Raw genomic sequence first — 23,107 nt, 5'->3', positions numbered from 1 at the left:
GTACTTTCTGAGATTTTTGCTGCCAAATAATGAACAGTTCATATCAAATACAACGAGAGAGAAATGATAGTAGACAGCGAATACAGTCAGTGTCAAAAAGAAACCTCGGACTTTGGAAACACAAAAACACTTTTTTATTAAAATATTGATCAGAAGTACTTGAAAGTACTTGGTAAGTACTTCCCAACATGATAGTAGACAGCAAATATAGTCAACGTTAAAAAGAAATCTTGGACTTTGGAAACACAAAAATACTTTTTAATTAAAAATTTGATCATAAGTACTTGAAAAGTACTTGGTAAGTACTTCCCAACAACTGTTATCCCTCAAGTTTTAGTTTTTTTCATTGTCCAAAGTCTTTAATTTCTTTTGCTGAGTATGTATTGTCCATTATGTGCAGTACACGTATGCAGCTTTATCGATACAAACTATCTCATATCTGACAGTAATCTTGATACTTGACTTCAGCTCTTGTTACAGGGAAGACAGAAAATGCAACAAGGAGATTGCGCTAGACAGTAGGTCCTTGATTGGCATACTTTCTTCGGTTGGAAATACAAGTGTACAAGTGAAGGGATTTGCAGATAGGAAGGATACCGAGAAGTCCTTGATGTACATGTACATGTTCATGTAGGTGTGAGTTCTTGTTATATGTCCAGACTGTGCTGAAATACATGTTTATCTCATTGTGTCAGTGCTTAAAGGTCCCTTACTGAAAAATATTGTTGTAAACATGAATTTGGGTAAGAAAATTGGTTGAGATTTAAATATGTTGGCCCCAAAAAACTGATTTTTATAAATAAAAAAATGTAACTTAAAACTGCTCAGCAGATGTTGAATTCTAGTTGCCACAACCATCAAACATCTTCCAGTGAGCATTGCGTTATTCCCCCTGCCCACTATCAGTGCTATGCAGTCGTGTTTGTTTCTTGTACTTTTTTTTCTTGTGATTGAAAAAAGTTGTCCGTTTCAATAAAGTGTTTTCTTCAAACTCAGAATAAGGCCCTAAGAGCATTTTCAAAAATGATGATTGTGCCATAATGACCTTTTAGCACTGAGCCAACAATGTGACACATTTGATGAAACTAAACATTCAAGGTTTGTTTGCACTCCTTTTTTTAGCTGAAAATTCCTCCTTTCCCTCCAAACAGGGAAGAGAATGCCTTGGACAGGGTTCCTATGTTCCAGGAAAATCCTGGGATAAAGCTGTCCTGAAAGGCCATGGAAAAGTCATGGAAAAATTGGGGGGAAAAAATTACAGTGTCCTGTAATCCTGTAATTACAAAAAAATACGGAAATCAAGATCATGCAAGGGTTTGTTTTTGATTAGCTGTGTTTGATGGGATGATGGAATTATAATAATGTATAGGCTACATCTTAAATATATAAATGTAGGCCTATGTAGTGGCTATGGCACTATTGGCAGTCGTCCAGTCCATTATACCAAATAACTTTTTGATGCAAAATGGTGTTACACACCTTGGAATATGTCATATTTTAGTCCTGGAAAGTCTGGGAAAAGTCAGAGAATTTGGTTATTTAATTCGCTGTGGGAACCCCGAGGGAGCAGTAGCTCATCTGGCCACTTGTCTACCTGACGAGATGGGTTTCTGTAGTTTTTGCCGTCCCCTCTGTTTGAAATAAATCTTTAACTCCAATGAAAACACCTTTGTCTTTTCTTCCAACATATTCATGAAATACATGGGCTGCGAGAGCACTGAGGGATCGGCCTATCATTTTTAAACATTTTACTGGGAATGTGGATAGGCTTTTTTCAACCTGTGCAGGGAAGGAACAAGCACATACATGTACATGTATTTCCAGTCCAAGATTAAGGCCTGCCTTGGAGTGTTTCATGTGGCAAAGAAATGGATTTGGGTGTTTCTCTGCCATGCAGTTGACTTTAAAACTGTATTTTGGATCAAGTCCAATGACGGCGGGAAAGAATTTGTAGAATTATAGATAATTTCCTATGAATACCATCCGTGACCCCTGCCTCCTCGTCTGTCCCCCCCTCCCCTCCATAGACCTGTTGGAATTCCTCAGCAGCCATGCTTTCATATCCCGGGAGATCTTGAGGAAGAAGCAGGATTTATGCCAAGCCGTCTCTGGGTTTGACACTACTCAAGAAAATAGAGAGGAAAGACATATTCTTGATGTCTTGTGTGGAGTAGATGGAGATAAGGGGGGAAAAGTGCTGACTTGCCTGTGGGTGATGGGTAGTGAACACTGCAGGAAACAGTGTCACAGATGGATATCCGTGATAGCAGTGGCATGCGGAAACTCTTAAGATCTAGGGTTCCGTTTGTGGTGTCTGCAAGCTTATTTGACCTCTGTGTCCCTGTGACCCAGTAAAATAGAAATCTTCCTCTCCCTGTCTGTCTGTTCCCCTCTCTGAAGAGGAGGAAAGGAGCTTCAGATTGGGTTATCCCCTTCGCATAACTAGCATTCTTGGTATTATGCCATTTATTTGATTTACCCGTAAATCCTTGGGCGGGTTAATGGGATAAATGGCTCGGGGACCAGCGATTTACCATCTTGTGCTCTCTGAGCTTATATATTTTGTTTTTAATCTGAAAAGTTGACAAACCTTTCCACTCTCTTTTGGTCCGCTGTGGTAAAAGGTAAAAGATTGTCGGAGCATGGAGGAAGGAACACAGGTCGGAGGTAAACAGAAGAGCAGAGAATGATTTGATTACTGTGAGTCTGTGCTACGGAATGCACTGGCAGCGCCTGTTGACTTTGTCATATCCAAAGTGTGTACTTTTCCTGGCACCCCGAAAAAGCTTAATTGCTTGTTGCATTTTCGGGAACGACAAACATGAGCAAACTAATTTGGATTAATTATGAAAGGGCCCGTGTTAACTGAATCTTGGTTTAAGTTCTTTGGGTCAGTTCTTATCAGTATATTTTATAGATTCCAAATGTAGGCCTATTTGGTGCCAAAGCACACCTCATTTTACAAGTCCACTGGTCCTAATATTTTTCTGTTTGTGTAGACTGACAACTTCTCTAGGCTTGCTCATGGCTCACAAAAAATCCCCCTCCTAGGTATTTGTGAACAGTTTTGATCTGGTTCACTTGACATCTTTTCTCTGTCTTGCTTCTGACAATCATGCCAGCTCAGTAGAAGCTACCTCTGGTATGTTTGTCTCCTGCCATCATGGCCTCTTGTACAGAAGCCCCATCCAACAGTCCGCTTTGCAAGAAAAGGCAGCTTTAGCTTGTCCGGGGAAAAAAAATGGGGGTGGCGGGTGGGAGAAAGGGTAGTAACAGCAACATCATTTAGCCATGCATACCACCCACACACTGGGCACCGTTATTGAGGGGGTATTGTCAAACGGGGCCCTCAGTGCCACGAAAGCATCACTTTGTAGGGAACAAAAGATGGCTAATTCAGCCACTGCCCACTTCAGAGAGCGGGGAGTTCTGCTCTAAGTGTTTGTTTATCATCTAATGACAGCTTCAGGAGTTGAAAGGTGGCTTTTGCTGGGGAAAAGCCAGCAGTAGCAGAAAACATGTTTTCTCAGAATATTTTCTTTGCACAGCTACAAACTAATGAAAGCAGTGTTTTCTTTCACCCACGCTTTCCTCCAACCGAAATACCGGCTTCGCCGTTAAAGCCAGTTAAGTTTGCAAATGAAATTCATTGAATACAGCCAACCATTCACCTTGTAAGTAATCTATTTTGCCGCTCAGCAAAAAACCCACAGCATTTGTATCTCAGAAAGACCCCCTCCCCCCAGCCTGCCTGAAGGCCCCCTTATTAGTGGCTCAGCTGCAAACTAAGAGGCCTGTAAACAACACATTTGCAAGTTTTCCCCTCCATAAATCCCCCATTCTGCACTCCCCACTCCTTGTCTGCGGTTGTCAGAAGGCATTAGTGATCCCTGTACATCACTCCTGACTGTGGGCACAGGCCAGTTACAGCTTGAGAAATATCCAGTATAAATTTTATTAAAGTGCCATGGAGGACGAAAGCAAGAAAAGCGTTCCCTTTGGACAGGATCTTTGAAAAAGGCGTTATATCTGGCAATTTTTTTTTCTCAGCCAAGCAGACATGAAATGTAGGCTGAAGAGGGACGAATATCTGTGCGTGTACATGTACATGTGCATACCAAATGTGACCATGTGAAAGCCAGAAATTTTGATGGGCAAAACATATTTGAATGTCCTACTTTTTAAAAACTTTATTATGTAAGTTTTCATGGATGATATCCATTGATGATATCCTTGTGATATTTGTACAGCAAAATACCCAAAAGATCTTAGTTGCTGCAGAATACATAACTGTGACCATCTGCCATATGTAGGAGATTAAATCTATCATGTACAGCAAATCAAAGCTACCATAATAGCAGATCAAATTCACTGTATAAAGATAAAAATTGCCTGCCATAATAAAGGTAGGGTACCCCTGTGGTTATCAATTTTGAAAGCACTTTAGCATTTGTGGAATTCTGTTTTCTTATAATATGAAAGAATTAATGAGCACACATAAAATTTTCTTGACACTGGGTCTTGACTAGACAGACAAGAAATTCACAACTCTGATGTCCATTCAAGGCCCCCACCCAGACTCTAACTTTATTGAAACTTATCAGATGTTACAGGATGTTACAGGATGTTTGGTGATGAGGATCTTTAGTTCCACATGAGAAAGTCTGTTGCATAATAGCTGTCACAGCTGGTGACATCTTATAACCAGCAATAGAGGGTGCTGTTTCAGTTTCACTAACCCCTAATGTAAGTTACATGCCGTGCCGGAACACTAGCAGTAACGGGCTACCTGTCACCTCCTGTCTTGTCTCTCTGTCCAAAAGGTAGAAATGGTAACAAAGGCAAAACAAACTGCTGGCAATGGAGAGACTCCTCAAGAACAATCCCCATTTTGTCTGTCTTTCTCTCGTTGGAAGGGTTGAACCATGTTACCCTGGTGCAAAGAGAGATTCATCTGCTTGTGGATCGCTGGAGGGAGTGCAGAGGACACATGGAGAGTTGTTTGGGGAAGGGGGGGTGGAATTTGCGGGGGGGGGTGTCCTTGATTTCCCTCCCACCCCTGTCTTTTGTTGAACCGTCAAATGGGAGCACTGTCTCATCTGGAACCTATAGACAACCCTGCTTTTGTTGTCCACTGTCAGAGGATGGAACAATGTACATGTATATTTTCATGTATCTGTCACTTGGAGATTTGGGGGGAGGGGGTTAGGTTTTTTAAAGCAAACAAACGGATTGCTTCCACCTTTCTACAGTATATCTGTCTGTTTATCATGGGAGAATGGAGTTTTTCTTGCAATCTTGGTAACGCAACAAGAGCAAGTTATAGCATTTTCTTTCTGTTCGTTGTTCAGGAGTTTAGTTGCCGAGGGGATAGGGGAGGGGTGTGCATGCAGTAGGTTAATAGTTAGAGTGCTTGTTACCAGTTTGCTGCACGAGCATCTTCCTTAAATTGTGTAGTATATTTGTCATTGTGCACTGAAGTTGTCCTATATGTACACTAATAGTAAACCTATTGTGGACTTCTACTTGTGCATGATACGCCTACATGTGCCAGCCCCAAGCTTATTAATCCATACATGTGCATTAAAGTTTCATTCACCCTCCCCCCCCAGCTTTATATGAAGTCCTACGACAGCCTGGTATGTGCATGTACTCAGTTGACCCCTAGTTCAAGTACCCTGTAGATAGCTCTGGAGCACAATTCTCACCCAGAAATAAATCCTCCTGTAATCCCTGTAATGCTGATTCGGGCCTTCTGGAAAATTCCATAATTCCAGGCCCACCGGCCTTTCCTTTTCAGTATTTCCTGGTATTGAGGCACTCTTTTTAGTTGTGCCTTGATCCGTCAGTTTTTCTGAAAGTGAAAGCCTCCGAGGTAGTCTTGTTTCCTTACACTGTGTAACTGTTACTTTTTGAGGTTTTAAGTGTAAGTTACATGTAGGCCCTAACTGAGTTCTTCTGTAGGTTTCATAAATGAGATACAGCACTTGTCAGAATTTTGCCGAATGATTATTCGATAATTGCTACGCATGTGATCATAGTGATATTTTCATGTTAGTTGTCATTTGCTGGTTTCACTGTGGTCTCTTTAATGTCACCAGTGATGTTACAGGTTTTGCCAACTATCCAGCAGGGTTATGGAGGTGTGACATGTCCCACTAGTTCTTGCTGGGCAAAAATCATTGGTCTATCAATTGGTAAAAATAGAAAAGCGGAGGCCTTCATGCACAGGACTGCCCCTTTTCAGATTCACCTTGATTCTCAAGAAACTAATAATTTGAAATTTTGAAAGAAAATAAGAATGTCAGTTTCATCCCCATCCCATCTTGTACAAATTGGCCTAGCGTCACCCGTGTATCCATGAAGCCATGAAGCCGTGATATTTTTAGATGGTTGTCCTTGGTTCATTTATTGAAATTCTGAAAAGTCTCTTAAGCTCTGTCTGAATGGGGATTACTTGTCTTAATACAGTAGCTATGCCGCTAAGCTCATCAAGTAGAGCCCCAAACAGTGGTACAATTTCAGAGAAGTTGTAATAGACTGTTCCTGTTCAAATGGCTTGCAATCTGCCAGTTGTCATCCTGTGATCTTGCCCTTTTCATACTGTTTGCCATGTGTTCTAAAAAAAAGGACAAGAGTTGTTGGAAGTTGATTGGTGTTATTTCTGCAGAGTTATACTGAACCCTGAATGGGTTGTGTTTGGATGGTACATTGTATTTTCCTGAGGAAAGTGGGTGTATGCCCGAGAGTGGCTTATCATCGGAAGTGAATTGCTGTTTTCTTTTCCCCTTGCGGGAATAGTGAATACTAATTTGTGCAGGAGACCTTTTGCAGTGCCCCCACTTAGACATTTGAAGAGTTCTGGTGAGGGTTCTATTTAGAATGTAAAAAGATTTGTGGTTCAACATTTCACTTGCATGTGCATGTGTACATGTAGAGTACAAATCTGTGCATGGGCATACATGTTGATTGCTTCACATATACATTCCTGTACTTTGTTCATTTGTTTGGTTTTTTTTTATTACACGTTATACAAACATTTAGTACATGCATACATGTGAGCAGAGATGGAATCTTTGTTCTACGTGTATATTTATACAGGTGCCCTCCTTATGCATTTTTGTGGAAGAGATACAGTTTGTTTGCCATCAAATCACGATCAAGTGTATTTTGTCAACAATGCATGGCATCATATCCAGGAAAACCACTTCTGTTATATCTGGAAGGCTTTGATAGGCGACACGTGCGACAGTACTGCAATCGTATTAAGCATTTTTGACTGATATGACTTGTCCATGGCGAGATTGGCCTTTGCTATTTATGGACTTAATGAGCCCCCTCCAGCCCTTAAAAAAATTGAAAAGCCAGGCCAGCAATGAAAGAGCATGAAAGATTGTATCACAAACGGTGCTCCTACATGTAAACTGCCAACAAATTCCTTGGCCCTCCCTCCTTTTTTTATTAAACTTTCAAGCCCTGTGGGTTTCATCAGCTGGTTTCTTAAAATATTGTACACTCTGCCCATGAAAATGTTTTGGTGCATTCTGTTTGTTTCACAAGTGTGACTTTGATGCAGAAGTTTTTAGGAAAATGTAAACGATCAAATCTTCCACATCACGGAACCTGCATTATTGTAATCACGAAGCACATACAGGTAAATGTTCATGTAATTGCATAACATTACTATATCAACTTCACTGGCCATTGCAGTATGCAATTACAAGCTGTGATAGCATCTGAGCCCACGTGTACTTGATTGATCCCTTTGTATGGCAGGTGTTTCTATCAGAAGTACTGATTAATGCCTTTGATATTATGAAATGCTGTCAATGATGGTCATTCAGACTCTTCAGGGTACATAGTCTGTGATGTCCCCTAGATCTGCAGCCTCGATGTGAGAATCGATTCAGTCCTCTAACTTCAGTTCCGAATGTGCCTCAGAAGGGTTCCTGAAAGCTCCTATGGGCCTGAACATTCATCCTCTTTGTTTCCCTAGCATGGCAGTGGCTTGCCTGTGGGCTGATGTGACTGGCCAATGTTTGTACTTTGGTTCAACATGCTCTACCTGGTTTGCTTTCCCTGTACATGTATAATGTACACATATAATGTATATGTATAATGTACATGTATGAGAGAGGTTGGTAGGCCGTTCTTGGTCCCCTCCTCAGGCATAAATTTCGGTTTCAAATAATAATGGGAACCATGCTTTTTGGTGTCCAGTGATGAGAGGGCACTTGTGCATAGCGACTTTGTTGTCAAAGGAAGAACTGGGCTTAACACTGGGTGCTTTTCTGCCCACTGATGAAGTGTATTTCTTAACAGTTTTGTGTACATGTACCCAGTGTTGTCAGAGGGACTCGAACCCACAACCTCCTTACTGGAGCGGATGGCTTACTACTCAATCACCAAACTTGCCAGGGTTGGCTGTAGGGCTCATGCTAGAGGAGCAGTGGGTACCGCTAGCAAACATGTTGTAAGGTGTAATTTTGAAAACCTAGTCTATGTTTCCGTACATGTGGCTACCCATGTGAATGATGCTCATGTGTAGTTGGAGTTGACAATCTGTTCCCGGCTTTGTGCTAGCTTTTAATGTGATGTGTTAATGACTCATCAACATGTTCACATGTGTACTTCAATCAAATCTGAATAATCTAATAATACTGGTGTTGCCCCCCCTCCCTCTCTCTCTCTCTTGATTTACTGCAGGCATTTAGTGTCCTTCAAGCAATTAATAATCATTTAGCCAAAGCCCAGACAGTCAGGCTGTCAGACTCCATTTAGCATTATTTCAGTGGATCTGTAGAGCCAATTCATCCTTGAATGGCTGGTTCTGCACTGACCTATGTAAGGTCCAGACAGTCTTGTAGTCTTGTTCATTATGTTTAGCTTCCAGGAAACTTATTGTGGTTATTTCCAGAAGGGAAAAAAGAAAGATTCTCTTTACTTTTTACACATACAATGACTTCAGCAAAGACTTTATGGCAGTGCAACTAAGAGCCCTAAAGACATACCCTTAGGGAGAATTACTTTGGGTACATGTGTTCATGAGGAACTTTTGCAATAAAAAATGTCGGAAACTGTTGAACTAGTTTTGCAATCAATCATTGTGCCCGGTATACTCTGGTAAGGTGCAGGCAAGGAAATGCAGGCCATAGTTCTGGACCTGTTCTGAGGCTACCTTTTCCCCAGGAAATGAAGCACAGGGCAAGCAGGGACCCCAGGCGAAATTATACTTGACATTTTGCCAAAATCATTTCCTCCTGGGGGCCAATGGGAGCCCCATGCTTAAAGCAAATAAAAGTTCACATCCAAGGACTATTTGCCCCATTTGTCGGAGGGAATTGTTTTTAACTCAGTCTCTCTAGTTTCTGTCTTCTGAAAGCCTGATGTGTTTCACGCTGTGGTGGTCTCTCAGTCTGTGTTATCCCTAGTCAGTTTTTTGGGGGTTTAAACCACGAATGTCTTGTATGTTACCTTCGCCAGATTTCCTGAACCTCTTCCAAAGTTTTCCTCACAATCGGCAAGGCCTTTGCTGGGACAACTGAAGCGGAAAAATCTTGGAAAAAGGCCTCTTGTGTAATGGCTCCCCCCCTTCATGCTGGTCTTTCTGCCTTTTGTGAATGAGCAAAGTCTGCCCAGTTACTTCTTGAGAATCAAGTAAATCCGGCTACTGTTGCATCTCCACTGGGGCGTATAACTGTCCCTGCTCCAAGGCTTCAATCTCAACCCCCCCCTCTCTTTTTTGTCGCCAGGATTTGAGAAGTGATAGAAAACAAACATTTATAACTGGAAAGTGTCGAGGGGGAGAGATACCGTTCATCAGAATGGTTATGACATTGTCGGCTTGTTTTATTTGCTGCCCACAGGATATCAAGCTACACATCATGCAGACGCTTCTGGAGACAGAGCAAAGCTACGTTTACTCCCTGGAAACTCTGGTTAAGGTAAGGCATTGCTCGTCCTCTTTTGTCCTGTTGTTGTTGTTTTGTCAAGCTTCACTTATGTGGGTGGCCAAGGGAACAGCAGGTAAACTGACTACCAGTAAGACACAATCAGTGCGAATTTGAAGAAGGGTCACAGGCTGCTCAAGGTAAAAAATAAAGGAAGCAAGGAAACAAGTGAATAAACAAGGATTAATCTCAAAGTATAATTTTATCGATTGCAGCTGATATGGAGGCAGCTGTGATCCAATTATCTCGGATAGTAAATGTCATCTCCACACTGTGGTATATTCAGGAATCCTTTGACGGAAAAAACAAAAAAAGGAAAAAAAAATGAAAAGAGGAAATATAGGCACTTGATGTGGGATGGAAGCAACCACCCCCTTTCCTGTAGCAGTTCCCCACCCCCATGTGTATTCCGAATTCCTCCTTGCTTTGGCAACTTGAAAAATGGAACTGGCCATGTTATAATTTGTTTTTGACAGCCCAAAGGATGGGGTTGACAATATTTAATGGAAGATTTAAGAGAATTTGGGCGATACATTTTAAAAATAATTACCATTACATGTATGACCTCCTTCAAGGCTTGTAATATTGGTACTCATTAAAATTGCAAACTTGCATTGTACAGATTTAGTAAAGACCTGCTATTCCCCTTAGTTTGACTAATACTAATTGAAAATGCATGCTAAAAGATGGTTGGATCAGTCCAGTCAACTACACATATCTTATATTTGGAACCAGGCTAGTGAGTAGTTACTTTACTGGTTAGCGACAGTCAACAGTGATTTGACTAAAGATATTTGCATTTTAATACTCGCCCACAGGCACAAGTGTGCCGTAATAAAACTACATGCAGTCCACCAGTGGTCCTTGTTTCGACTCACTCCTCTGTGCAAATTTGAAAAAGTAATTTTGGGAAATGTGGATGGAATTGATTATTATTATTTGCAGTTGCCGAGTACTGACATAACTCTTTCTGGGTTGCAATTTGCATAATATGTACTTCCGGTCACATTGTTCATTCCAAATAGAGGGACATTATGCCCAGTGCAACTGTGTTAAAAACATTCCACAAGAACAAATGTACATGTAGGTCTGCATGCCTCTCTTTCTGCTGCTGCAAGTCTCAATCTTTCTTCAATCCTGTTGCAGCCTTGCCTTTCCATTGAGATCCCTAAGCTCTCTCTTCTGGATGTTGGTATCAAGGGGCTCAGGGGAAACTTTCAAAGTGTGTCAGGGGAAAGCAGGGTGGAGGGAAGAGTGTGTGTTCTTTCAGCCTGTCCTGCAGAACACCGGTCATTTGTCAGAGGGGTTTTAGGGGAGACATGTTTGGGGGGGGCTTAAGCATCCAGATTGCCTGGATCAAGGAGGCATTAGGACCCTGACTGTTAATGCAAGAACAACCTCGAGGATGGGATTTATGGTACATTTGTATGGAGGAATAATCTAATGGAGTCTCAGACTGCTACACCAAAAGGCAATTCAGTTAAATACATGTACATGTACGTCAAAGAACTGTGCATTGTACATGTACATGTTGATCAGGCTTAAGCTCTATTTGGCATTCAGTGTATTCCCCATACTTTGTTTGCAGGACGGTTTTTTAATTTTCTAAGGACTGACAGTCACAGAGTGCCAAAATCAGGTTTAATGCGTGGAGGTTCAGTGAAATGTAACACCATTATTTGTGAAATGAAAACAAAAATAACAACAGGCGCAAACTAGTCCCGTATTTGTTGGGGACAAACACTTTTGACATTTCACTCTGTTAGGACCAAAATGTTATGGGGACAGAGAAATATCCCAACAACTTAGTCCTAATTTGCCTAACAAAAGAAATTGTCCATTTAACCCAATGAAGGCCTACCCACCCTCAACAAGCAACAAAAACACACAAACAATGTTAAGAAATCGTCTGTGCAGTTTTCTGTTCAATTTTATTTTGAAATGAGTTAAAAACTGAAAAGTAAATTGGCCATTGCTGGGATGTGATTGAAAGATATGCTCTGGGATTTGTGTAGCAACATACATTTACAGAAAAATACTTAGTTGAACTTTAGCCAACCATTGACACAAATCTGCCCCCCCCCAAACAAATGGACCAAGTGGTGCCAGCCCAGATAGACAAGTAGATAACACCATAACCACTGGAGCCTTGGTGAGTGTTTGCATAACCATCAATGACCCCCTCCCCCCAATCATTTCAGGGTCTCTTCTTGTGTCAGTCGCCGAGTAGAAAAATTTTGGCACCGCATCAAATATTTCGCTAAGATTAATATGGCACCCTTTTGGAGCCAGCCTAGAAGTCTTTGGTATAGTCGGGAGGGTTTTATTTTGTGCCGCTTATTAAACTATGCTTGGATCCAAGTGGTCATTTGCACTTGTAAGTTGGGTCTTTTAAATCGGTGTAAATTTCCAGTGGCTGCATGATACACAAATCCAGCAGCCAATACAGTAAAGACATGTGGTGCTTGGAGTTAATGCAACCACATTGACTGATTTCAAGTACGATGTAGGCCTACAGCCTGTTCACTTTTCTCGTTTGGGGAGGAAGTCTCTTTATAGAGTTGTAATAGGTCATCCGGCTAGAGGACTCCTTTTGGAAAAGTAGCTTTAGTTTGAAGGGGTCAATGTTTGTATGGGTAGGCTTTGATGACATTGAATCAATTACTGCATTGATCGATTTCGATCTCGTGGAGATACTCCATGAATCAGACCTGTGTGGTGTTCACAAGAGTAATGTTACATTCACTGCATGATAACAGAAATCTGAAAGAAGACTATTTTTTCATTGGCTTTTTAGAAAACATGTACTTTTTCTGGCCAACAATATCAAAAGGTTTGAAATTGAAAGATCTAGCCTGTGTGCTGAAGCTGCTCCTTGGGAACAGAGCTATCACACAGTTGATTAGAGCCTTTTAAGACCTTGCACAAGGCTCCAGTTATTCTGACAAGACTGACAATCATATCCCACAGGCTGTTTCAAAAATAGGATCCTTTCTGGTGTATGTGTTGGGTCCTAAATTAAGATATTTCCATAAAGTGCAGTCCATGTTTGACTTTATTCAGCTGTCCGGTCTGTGATGGTTGCCATTTTTGTCAGTGATGAGAACGACACATAACTACTGGTTTGCTTTCTGTGGATTTATTGTGTTACATAAATATGGCCAGCCAATCAATTATGGTATGGATGGTGGGTTCACAAATAGCTCTTAGGCCTTTGAATCTGCCTTGATTTGCAAAAATATTTCGTAGACAGTTCCCCAGAAATCGGCATGGGCAAACAAATTTAGAGAGTATATTTAAACAAATGCACTTGAACTAAAAATGTACCAAAACCCAAGCTGTTGTTACATTCTTTTATTGTTTTTACTGATTTGTTTTAATTGATTTATTTTTACACCTCCAGGACCTTGTAAATTGTTCTTTTAATGTCGTGAAGGGACACGGCCAGACTTTGCAACCACCCGGCTCGTGGGCAGGAGCTGGTGATGTTGAATGATTGTGGGCATGCATTAAAATCTGAAGGTGCTAGGTGTAAAAAAAAAAGGTGTCATTAATGGATTATGGATGAAGCATTCCTGGTCGTTCGTCCCTGCGTGGGTACTCTTGGAACATTAAGGAGAGCCTCTGTAAACATCGATCTGCAAGCCGGGTGCATTTGGACATGAAAACCCGGGGGGGGGGAGGGATCAGTACATGCATTCCTGGGAGCAATTTTAGGCATTCATTATGTGCAAGGCACAACTATAGTTCCTTGTGTTCTTCCAGTGGAGGGTGTCCTGAATTTGAACCATTGTATTTGTGTGCTTTTCTTGTCTAAATTCACAAATGTCAGGTTGTCAGCAAGGTTTCCCGGAAAGTAAGGGTTAATGTCGTCTAATGTTCAGAACATTCTCAGTTTTTTTCATTTCTCAGAGCACTGTGTCATGTTTTCCAAAATCTTGTGGTTGGTTTTCAGAAAATCTCGACATTTGCAATAATTGTTCCTCGTCATTTAACGTGAAAGATTAAATGAGAGATTCGAAAAAAAAATGGGCTCCTGGATGTATTTATTTTCCATTTCCTTTTCCTAATGCTTTGAATTTCCACCCACCCACATTGGGAACTGTTTGGTACCTCAGGGTTCATCCAAGCTACTTACAAATAGTGGCTTTATTTCCTGCATTGGCACCATAAATTTCACAAACAAACAGACAGCAGTACAGACAGACAGAAGAGTGACATACATGTACTGTAGTTTGTCAGTTTACCCTTCTCTGCTTGACTTAACCTTATCCATGTACATTAGCACATATCTTGGGTGTGGGGTTGGGTGGATTCAGTTCTGTTCAAATCCCTGTGGGTACGTGTACAGTGCAGATGGAATTTACATCAGTGATTAAAATTGAGGATGTCGCTGATGTAAATTTACTTTCACACATTGCAATATTGGTGCAAGTACATATGCCACCCCCCCCTGCTTATGCAGGTATTCCCCAACCTAGGGGAACTGGCTGTTTGCACCTTGTCACATTTTAATTTGTTGACTAGAGTGCGCTAAAGAAATTGCAAGAATGAGGCTTTGGCAAAAATGTCTAAACAGAACAGAGGTAAATAGGCAAACTCTCCCCCCTCCAACCTCCCGGCATCTGTGGCGTAATCTGGGCAGTTCATCACTGTTGCACCAATTTAGATCCCCGATCTTTCAGCGCAGAAGTTCAGTGTCATCATTCAGCAGGAGGTATTACCGTCAATTTGGAAGGGGGGGGGGAGTTGGAGGGAGAGAAATCTCTAAATTTCCCACAGGACTTGTCCTGTTCGCCATGTTTCCTCTGCACTGTCTGTGTACAAAGTTAGAAACACAGCAGACCAGTTCAGGCAGTTGTCGTATTTGGAAGATGGGTCACATGCATTACCTTCTTCTTTGCCACAGAGTGAATCTTTGGGGAGTTTGACTGTGTTTTTCTTTAGTTTTGAAAGGAATATGCAGCGAACTTTGCTTATTAATAAATTTTGTAAATGCTAGTTTATTCAAGTAGAATCCATGTCCAGTAATTTTGCATTTAACAATTTGTACGTTCATGTAATTACAAGAAGCAGGTTATTGTTTTTGAGCGTTTAAAGCTGCTGGTAGTTTTTAACATTGTTGGAATTGACTCTCAGCTATGGTGATGTTTATTTGGCAAAGTTGGTGTAATTGGAAGTGGATAAGAAATAATGTATGTATGTGTTCCTAAGTTCCTGTGAGGATACTTTTGACAGTACGGCAATGTGGAAGTGTACAGATAGACGATAGTGCCCTTTGAAACTTGATATACTGTGAAAGTGCATTATTTCTCGTTTTGGCGTATATGTGTGATTACTCTAATTGGACAATAGGCAACATAGAATTGAGAGTGACTAATATCAGCAAATGCTTGATGAAGATGTAGTGCAATTGTGTTTGATGCCAGTTCTTCATATCTCTGAAACTTGGCAGCAAATGACACCTTATTGTTAGTATTGGCGTTTGAGTGTTATCCTTTTTTTCTTTTTGTTTTTGCCCCTCTGTCAGAGTTACATGAGACCCTTGAAGAGTCCCGAGTACGCCCACCTCTGCGCCGATCCCGGCATGGTGGACGCCATGTTCTACAAGCTGCCAGAGATTCTCAACTGCCACGAGAACTTCCTGCAGCAGCTGCAGATGCGCATCAACCACTGGCACGACAACCAGAAGATTGGCGACATCATCAGCGCCTCGGTAAGTGACGGCGACTGTTGGCTTTGCTTTGCAGACTTTCATTCGCACCGTGTCTTACAAGTGGGATTCACATGAAGGTTTCCATGGAAACATCATGAATGATTCAACTGAACAGCTTACCAGTATTTTCTCTGTGTTGCGACACTGAAGTGCTATATTTTCACCAGTATGCATGCCTACCTATGTATACTGCTTACATGTAGTTATGGTGCAGAGATAAACTTTGTTGGGAAAATCAAATATACGATTTCTAAAAAATGAATATGAATGTAAACAGTTATGAAACAAATCCTGCAAGCATTACACAAGGACTTGTAGAACCCTCAGTTAATGTTTTTCAATATATGCAGCCTAACTGTCACACTATTCAACCGTTATTTTTAACCCTTTCAATTTTGGAGTGGAGCCCATCAGAAAATATCCCAGTTCTTATTTGGTCTGGAATCACATCAAATGGAGGCAGAGATTCTTGGAATACTGAGCTCCCTGCCAAGCTTGTTGATAGCAAGGATGACAAAAGGCAGTTATTCAGTCCCAGTCTTTCCTTGTTTGCCGAAGGTCGTTTCTTCTCAAAGGTCAAAACGTGATTTAGCTGAACAAACAGAAGAAAGCAAAACGTTGGAAACAGGAGGTTGACTGGAATTTGCATTGTACTTTGCCAGTGGTCTGTGTTTGCAGCATCAGGAAACTAGACAAGAGACACAATTAGAGTCCATTGTTTGATTAATTGGGTGGGTAGTTGCACATGTAGGTCAATCACCCCAAGGGAATCAGTGTTTCCCTGGCATACCGCATAGTCAAATCACACAGCTCAGTCACTTTGCAGCATCATGAAGTATCTTCTGCAACCTTTTTTCGTTCTCTTCTTGGTCTTCATTTCCGGACGTCACAGGCAGGGCACTGATTAAAGCACATGTACGTCATACATGTATCGCAGTGTGTTGAGTTACATGCATTTCTGGGAAGTTGTCTGAACTGTTTTGTCACAATGCTCCTCTCAAGAAAACAAACCTCTTTTACTTGCCAAAGCTGCTTAAAGAGTGTACCTTGGTGCATATTTTCCTCTTTGTATGATGAGCGTTGCTGTCATTTTACCCTTTATATTCATCTTAATATTCTTTTTGTCTAAAATGTACATGTAAAGTGAATGCATCCGACATCTTGAATGTCAAAGACAAGAGAAATAAACTTGGCTGTTAAAGTGGGCCTCGCATATGCTTGTCAAGAAAGGTCAGGTTGCGTTGAGGGTAGATGTTGAACAAAGACAGCATTTTAAAAAAAGGCACCGACAGGGAGTCGGTTATAAAGATTAGTTGTGTCTTTGTCAAAGTCTTTAATTGGAAATATCAATACACATGAAGTGTAATTTTTCCATAATGTGTTTGCTGCTCAATGTTGTAGTTATCTCTTTTTGGAAATACAAAGTGATGGTGGTAGGAATGAGATACATCAGAAGTTAGACTGTTCTTTTTTTTTTCTTTGCCTTTTTGTGGGGAGAGGGAACGAGTTGCCAGACCCTTCCTTTTGTCTCCACTCTGCCCAACAGAGAGTGTTTTGTATGGTGGGACAGAGCATCACTCCTGTTTAAATGTGCCACCTTGTAGGGACAGTGGGTTGAGGATTAGGGCTGGACTTGTTTCACAGTGCCAATTATCCATCAGTTTGACAACTAAACTAGTTTGGCTCATCCATGTCGCAATCTCACATGTCAATCACCCACCAGCAGTCTTTAAGATATCGCGACTCTTTTTTCGTGGCCATTGCTTGCATTGTAATTCTTGTTTTTGCTGGAATTTTTTTTTCATAATTGAAAAAAGGAATAGCACTGACCTTTAATATGTTTGTTAATGTGGAGTATGTGTTTTAATGTGTGGCTTAATGTTTGTAAACAGCTCCTTTTGTTATTGACAATCACACACTCTCACGATATCCCAGTTATTCCACTATGAGCATTCATTGAATCACTTCATGAGCGAAATTAGCATTCAAAGTGGAAATATAGCATTTGATCTTTTTGCAGTGGCTTCCTGTCCGGTTCATCACAGTCAAAGAAGGGAAAGGAGATGGGCCAATAGAGCTTATTCACTGGGGAGCCATTTTGATTGTGTTCCCCGAATCTATCATATTCACCGCAATCTAGTAAATGAGGAAGTGACAGACTATTTTGGGGTGTAATCCTCAATTTAAGTTTCTTTTTGAATGTAGCTTAAAGTATCTAGATATAATTCGTTAAAAATTTTAACTTACTCAAATTGTAAACCTGTCATTAATTTGTAATGAACGTTTATTTTGTTGCTGTTATTTTTACTCTCAGGTCCCCCAAAATGAAAAGTTAACCCCACTCTCAATTCAAGATGGCCGACTCATGAATACAGTCAATTGTCGATTACTTATTTAATTTTGCATCTCTCATCAGCCTTGGGACTGAGTCTCTTTCAGCTGACTGAAAAGGGAGATACGTCTGTCACCCAGTAAATTGTGTGGAAACAGCTATTTTGAATCCTTCATGTTCCTTTTTTCCTAGAGCTTCCTGTTGTTCAAATAGGATCAACTGTGTCCCAGCAAAATGAATTATAAACGAGATATGCAACATCATCTCCAATCACTCTCCTGTGACTAATTTTCAGCATCGTTGAGTGTGTGTTAGTGAGTGGGTGGTGTGCTGTCATTATCTGCAGGTTGCTGTTATTGCTTGGAGTGTTACCTGGCTGAGCATCAATCAAGGTGTCTCCAATGTTAAAGAAGTGAATTTATAAAAAGAGTAATTAGAGGGCAGTGTATTTCCTACGTGTGTCCGTGTACAGCTACAAAAAAATGTACATGAATAATGGGTTTGCTGAGGCTTGATCCTCAGGGTACAAGCCGTCATTGAAAAGCTGGTTGCCCAATTTTACCTTTCATCGAAAAGCAGGGTGTCTCAGTCGCTTATATTTTGTGCTTTTGCATATTATGCAAATAAGAGCCATTCATTAATTAATAATTTGGTATTGGACATTGGAAACTGTGTTTGACTGATTATAAGAATCTTTGAAACTTGCCAATCAAGGGCTTTAAATGGGAATGATGAACTGCCAATGAGCAAATAAAAAACCTTACCATTGACAAAAAGCACTGTCTACTTGACTACATGGTTGACAGTTTAATATTTGAATATTTTATATATTCAAAACAGCACCAGTTTGCATTAAAAAGTGGGATTTCCAACCTCACAAAATCAAAGGCACTCAGAAACCTTGCTCTTGTACTTGTGTACCTTGTGAGCTGACCAGCCAAATGATTTGGGGATAAAAGAAATTAACAGAAAACACAAGAAACAATGATATAAGCCAGAATTTTGCTCAGGCAAATACAAAACTGTATTGTCTTCTAAAGGATCTTGATGGTGTGTGAAATCTTCTAAGATTTTACACAGCATCAAGGATCTTACCATTAAACCTTTTCCAGTATTGCATTGTATTCTGAAAACACCAATAAAACTTAATGAAAAAAGAAAGAATTGTATACTTTGCTTGATACATCATCCTTTTTTATATTCTGTGGGAGAAAATGCTTGGAAAATTCCTTATTGTGATGATTTGCGAAATGCATATTTCTGTTCAGCATTTAAGTTCATTGTTTGCTTACTGGCTTATATTTTATTGACTTTGCTTCATATTTTGTTTGATTGGGCCATGTTTTTTTTTTTTTGGCTGGTTGATTTCGATTTTTATCACAAATCTTTTTTATCTGCTATAACCTTTATTTCATTCAGACGGAAATAGTGATGTAAAGCTAGAGTAGTTAGTTTGAATGTAGTCTTGAGAAAAATTTCATTTCCATGGCAAAAGAAGTCAGCGGTAAAGTACGAGTGCATTGTTAGATGTACACAGTGTGTCTGTACTCTCCGCACACAGCGATTACCATGCATGGATTCACCGTGCCTTCGTCGCTGGGCTAATCGGCGATTGGCCGGAAACTGCCAAATATAGACAGAGACGAACAAATGCCACATACATCATCCGGGCATCTGGGGAGGCTCAGACTCAGCCAGTACATTCAGCCATCAATGCGTTTGCTTCCAGTGCAAGTAACTGCAGGGAAAAAGGGGCGGGGGATAAAGAGAAAGAAAAAGGTGCTTGCATACGCGCAAGTGTCGGACTCACAAGGACCCCAAGGGCAAAGTTCCTGTCTAGGTAGTATGGGCATCGAGCCGCAGCAGATTTCAGAATGTGATTATCAGTGTACTGCGTGCGTGCACAGCACATGTTGTGTTTGCGAGATCAATGCTCTCCAGGGATAGCGGGGGAAATTTTTTAGAGCCTTATTATAGAGTTTATTTTGTAAGATTCGAAAGTATACATGGTGAAGATTCATGTAGCAATATTAATGTGGTTTGGGGAGACACCACGTGATCTATATCTTCTGTGAGCAGGTGTGGTTCTGATAAGAACTGGGGGGGGGGTTGAAGTTTCAAACAGCTTGCTCTGTTCATCTTCAGGAGAATGTTATTAATTAGTTTTATTTTCTCATGTGATCTTTGTTCTTTTTTTCAGTTTGTGGGATTGTAATAACTTCGTTTTCTTCCTTGAGAAACTTGTAGAACATTTCTCCTTATTGCAGATCATCTCTACTAAATAGCAGCTATCAAAAAGGAATTCAAGAGATCGCCCCCATTCCTTATTTCCTCCAGCAATATTAAACCCTACCCACCCATTTCTCAAAGAATAACAAAACAAGCATGAAATAGTTACAAGAGATGAATGCTTATTTCAACCTGTAATGCCATATGAACAGTAGTTTAACTGGCAAGTTCTGCAATTTCTTTGATTTGTTAACGTATTTTCTATAACTGTTGTCAACATGAAGAGTGCAGTCTATGAAGCTAAATATCTAGTTGCTCGTTAATTTTTTTTCTTCGTCTGATAGAGTGTTAACAACAGTGTGATGCTTAAACAAAATAAATGCCCAAGTTAAGACACAGTTTTATCGACCTGTGGATTTCCAAACAATTCCTGCACCCAATTCATTGCTGTCTATCCTTTGAATCACTGTGCTTTTCTGTAGTTGTAGTTGCTTCCCCCCCCATCCCTGCCTGTTCTGCTTCTCACACCTGCATCCAGCTAATCACAATGGTATCAGGTCTCTGTCAGCTAATCCATGGTTGCTAGGATATTGTATCCAAGATTCTATTTCCCTCCCTACCCTCCCCCCTCCAGAAGTAAAGAAATACAGCTGTGATAATTTCTTGGTTTATGGCTCTCTTCCTGTCGTAGTAACCAGTATCCTGGGAACAAGTACGTGGCCTGGTGTATATATGTGCAAATCAAAAGGCATCTGTGGTACTCCAGGGGCCACCAAGAATAAAAATTCTGTTTCAATGAGAGATAGACAGATCATTATTCACATGACATGGCTTTCAATTAAATATGTAAGTGTGGATGTCTAAAACTGACTTCAGTGTGCGGATTTGCATTTTGGGGACAATGATAATTAGCTGTGCTGTTTGCTAATTGCAAGATAAAAAAATCATCTTGTTCAATCCTTTATTTTTCACCTACTCTTTTCCAAGTTTCCTGATGAGGTTACTACCCAGCAGTACAGGCATTAATGCGGACCTGTAGCCATGTTTGTGTTTTTAGTCAATTCAGACTTTAAAAATAATTATTTCTATGCAATCACTAATGGTAAGCTTGCACAAATGCTCATAAAATGCACAATGCAGAGGCAGGATAAATAGACGCAGTGGTTCAGTGAATGCTGTTCTCAGCAACACCTGTGACGGTATTTTGCATTTCACCTCATAAAGTGTACCAGTGAATCCACTTGAAGAATTTAGATGCAAAACCAAAATAATAAATTCATTTTCATCCTTTTGGAAAAGGAGCTGAAAAAAAACAACATGGCCGATTTTGTGAAAATGTGTACTTAAAAAAGAACTTCAATTGTCTAGTATTAAAAAAAGTAAAAAGAAAAACTCAAATAGGTTTTCTCTAATTTTGCTAAATTGTTTTTGTTGGCTTTTGCCTATGAACTTTTCGGTTCAAAATTTCAAAGTCATCCCCTTTTTCTTTCAAGAAACAAGATTTCCTCCTCAGCGCAATTTTGATGGATAGTTTTAACATTTGGCATTTATTGATAAGGTGCGAAATCCTCAGGGTGTGATTAAATATTCTGTCATGTGTCACCACTGACTTAAGTCATAAAGGTGTCCGCAGTGTGTGATAAATATGATAGCATTAGTGTGTTTGGTTTATCAGTATAGATGTAAACAGGGGCCCCTTGTCAACAAAACCGAAAGTTTCCTGGTCTAATCAAGGAGGTTTTTAATGTGTTTTGATCAAGCTAATGAGATAGAGAAAGGTTCATCATTCATACATTATTATCATCATGACAAATTGACAATTGAATGCTAGTTCATCCCTGGATGTGTTCCCTGATTGCCTGTTTCTGAAATCACAGACAGATGGGTCCATCTCAGCCAGTACCAGCCTATTCAGATGAGCAATAGCCGTATATTGTCTGACGCAGGTTTTGTGTCTCTAGCTGTAGCTTTTCTTCAAATACCCAGCTTACCAGAAACTAAAACTAGTCATAGGCACGGCAGTTTTGCAGCCATTGGGTGAATTCAAGAGTTGTGTTTCTCACTAGTTTTTCTGCTCAGAATACTCATGGTCCCATTACCTAGTATGAAGCCTTTATACAACAGACAACTTTGTCCTTGAACCTCTGAGATGGTCAAAACAATGTTTTGTAGCCCAGGAGCATATCTAAGAAGAAAATCCACAACCGTCATTTACCATTCATTCCTCCCACATCTGTTTTTGCAGTTGAGGTCATTGACTCCTTGTTGGCATTCTATGTTGTACAACTGTATTTGAATATCTCTGCCAGAGCACATTACCAGTCAGTGTCTCCTTTCCTTAACATGTTGGTATCATTCTCTTGCAGATGGCCAAGCAGCCTGTGCTAGACACATACACTGCATTCACCAACAACTTCAACCGTGCCAAAGAGCTCATCAGCAAGGCCTCAAGCAAACCGGCCTTCTTCAAGTTCCTGGAGGTAGGCATTCCAATCTTTTGCAGAAGTAAACTCTTTCAAGATATTTGTCCAAAGTGCTTGTCCCTTTCCTGAGAACATGATGTTAGAAAGACCTACTCAAACAGTTTGCACCCGAAGTAATCTGAGCAAGGTTTAAAAGAAACAAGGAGTTGAGCTTTGACTTCTTAGCAACTTTCTGTTATTACTTGTTATTAAGAGCCCTTCAGGGATTTTAAATTTTGACGATGTGTGGCCAAGAAATAATATGTTTCCAAGGACTGCTAATATCATATTTGACTTTGTTGGCGAGGACTTGATGTGAATGATACTCGTAAGTTACATTATAGTTACTCTTTTATTCCCACTTGAGTCTTTTCTACTCATGCTCAAATTCATAAATATACTGATCAGAAACACAAGA

General features: G+C 40.4%; 1 protein-coding gene across 3 annotated transcripts in view; it reads left to right on the top strand.

Moving 5' to 3' along the window:
• LOC110984054 (rho guanine nucleotide exchange factor 17-like) overlaps nucleotides 1–23,107 on the top strand; it is a 106,582-nt gene that overhangs the window by 60,735 nt on the left and 22,740 nt on the right. For all 3 annotated transcript variants that reach the window (XM_022243850.2, XM_022243849.2, XM_022243851.2), the window contains exons 2-4: nucleotides 9,867–9,944; nucleotides 15,481–15,666; nucleotides 22,594–22,707. In XM_022243850.2, the coding sequence (XP_022099542.2) occupies nucleotides 9,867–9,944; nucleotides 15,481–15,666; nucleotides 22,594–22,707 (378 nt within the window). The remainder of the gene's footprint in view (nucleotides 1–9,866; nucleotides 9,945–15,480; nucleotides 15,667–22,593; nucleotides 22,708–23,107) is intronic.

The sequence above is a fragment of the Acanthaster planci genome, linkage group LG02 (genome assembly GCF_054643075.1).
Source record: "Acanthaster planci isolate LZ-2023a linkage group LG02, COTS_SCS, whole genome shotgun sequence".
Lineage (NCBI taxonomy): Eukaryota > Metazoa > Echinodermata > Asteroidea > Valvatida > Acanthasteridae > Acanthaster > Acanthaster planci.
Note: the sequence above shows the minus strand (reverse complement) of the source record. Positions and strands in the feature narration are given on the sequence as shown.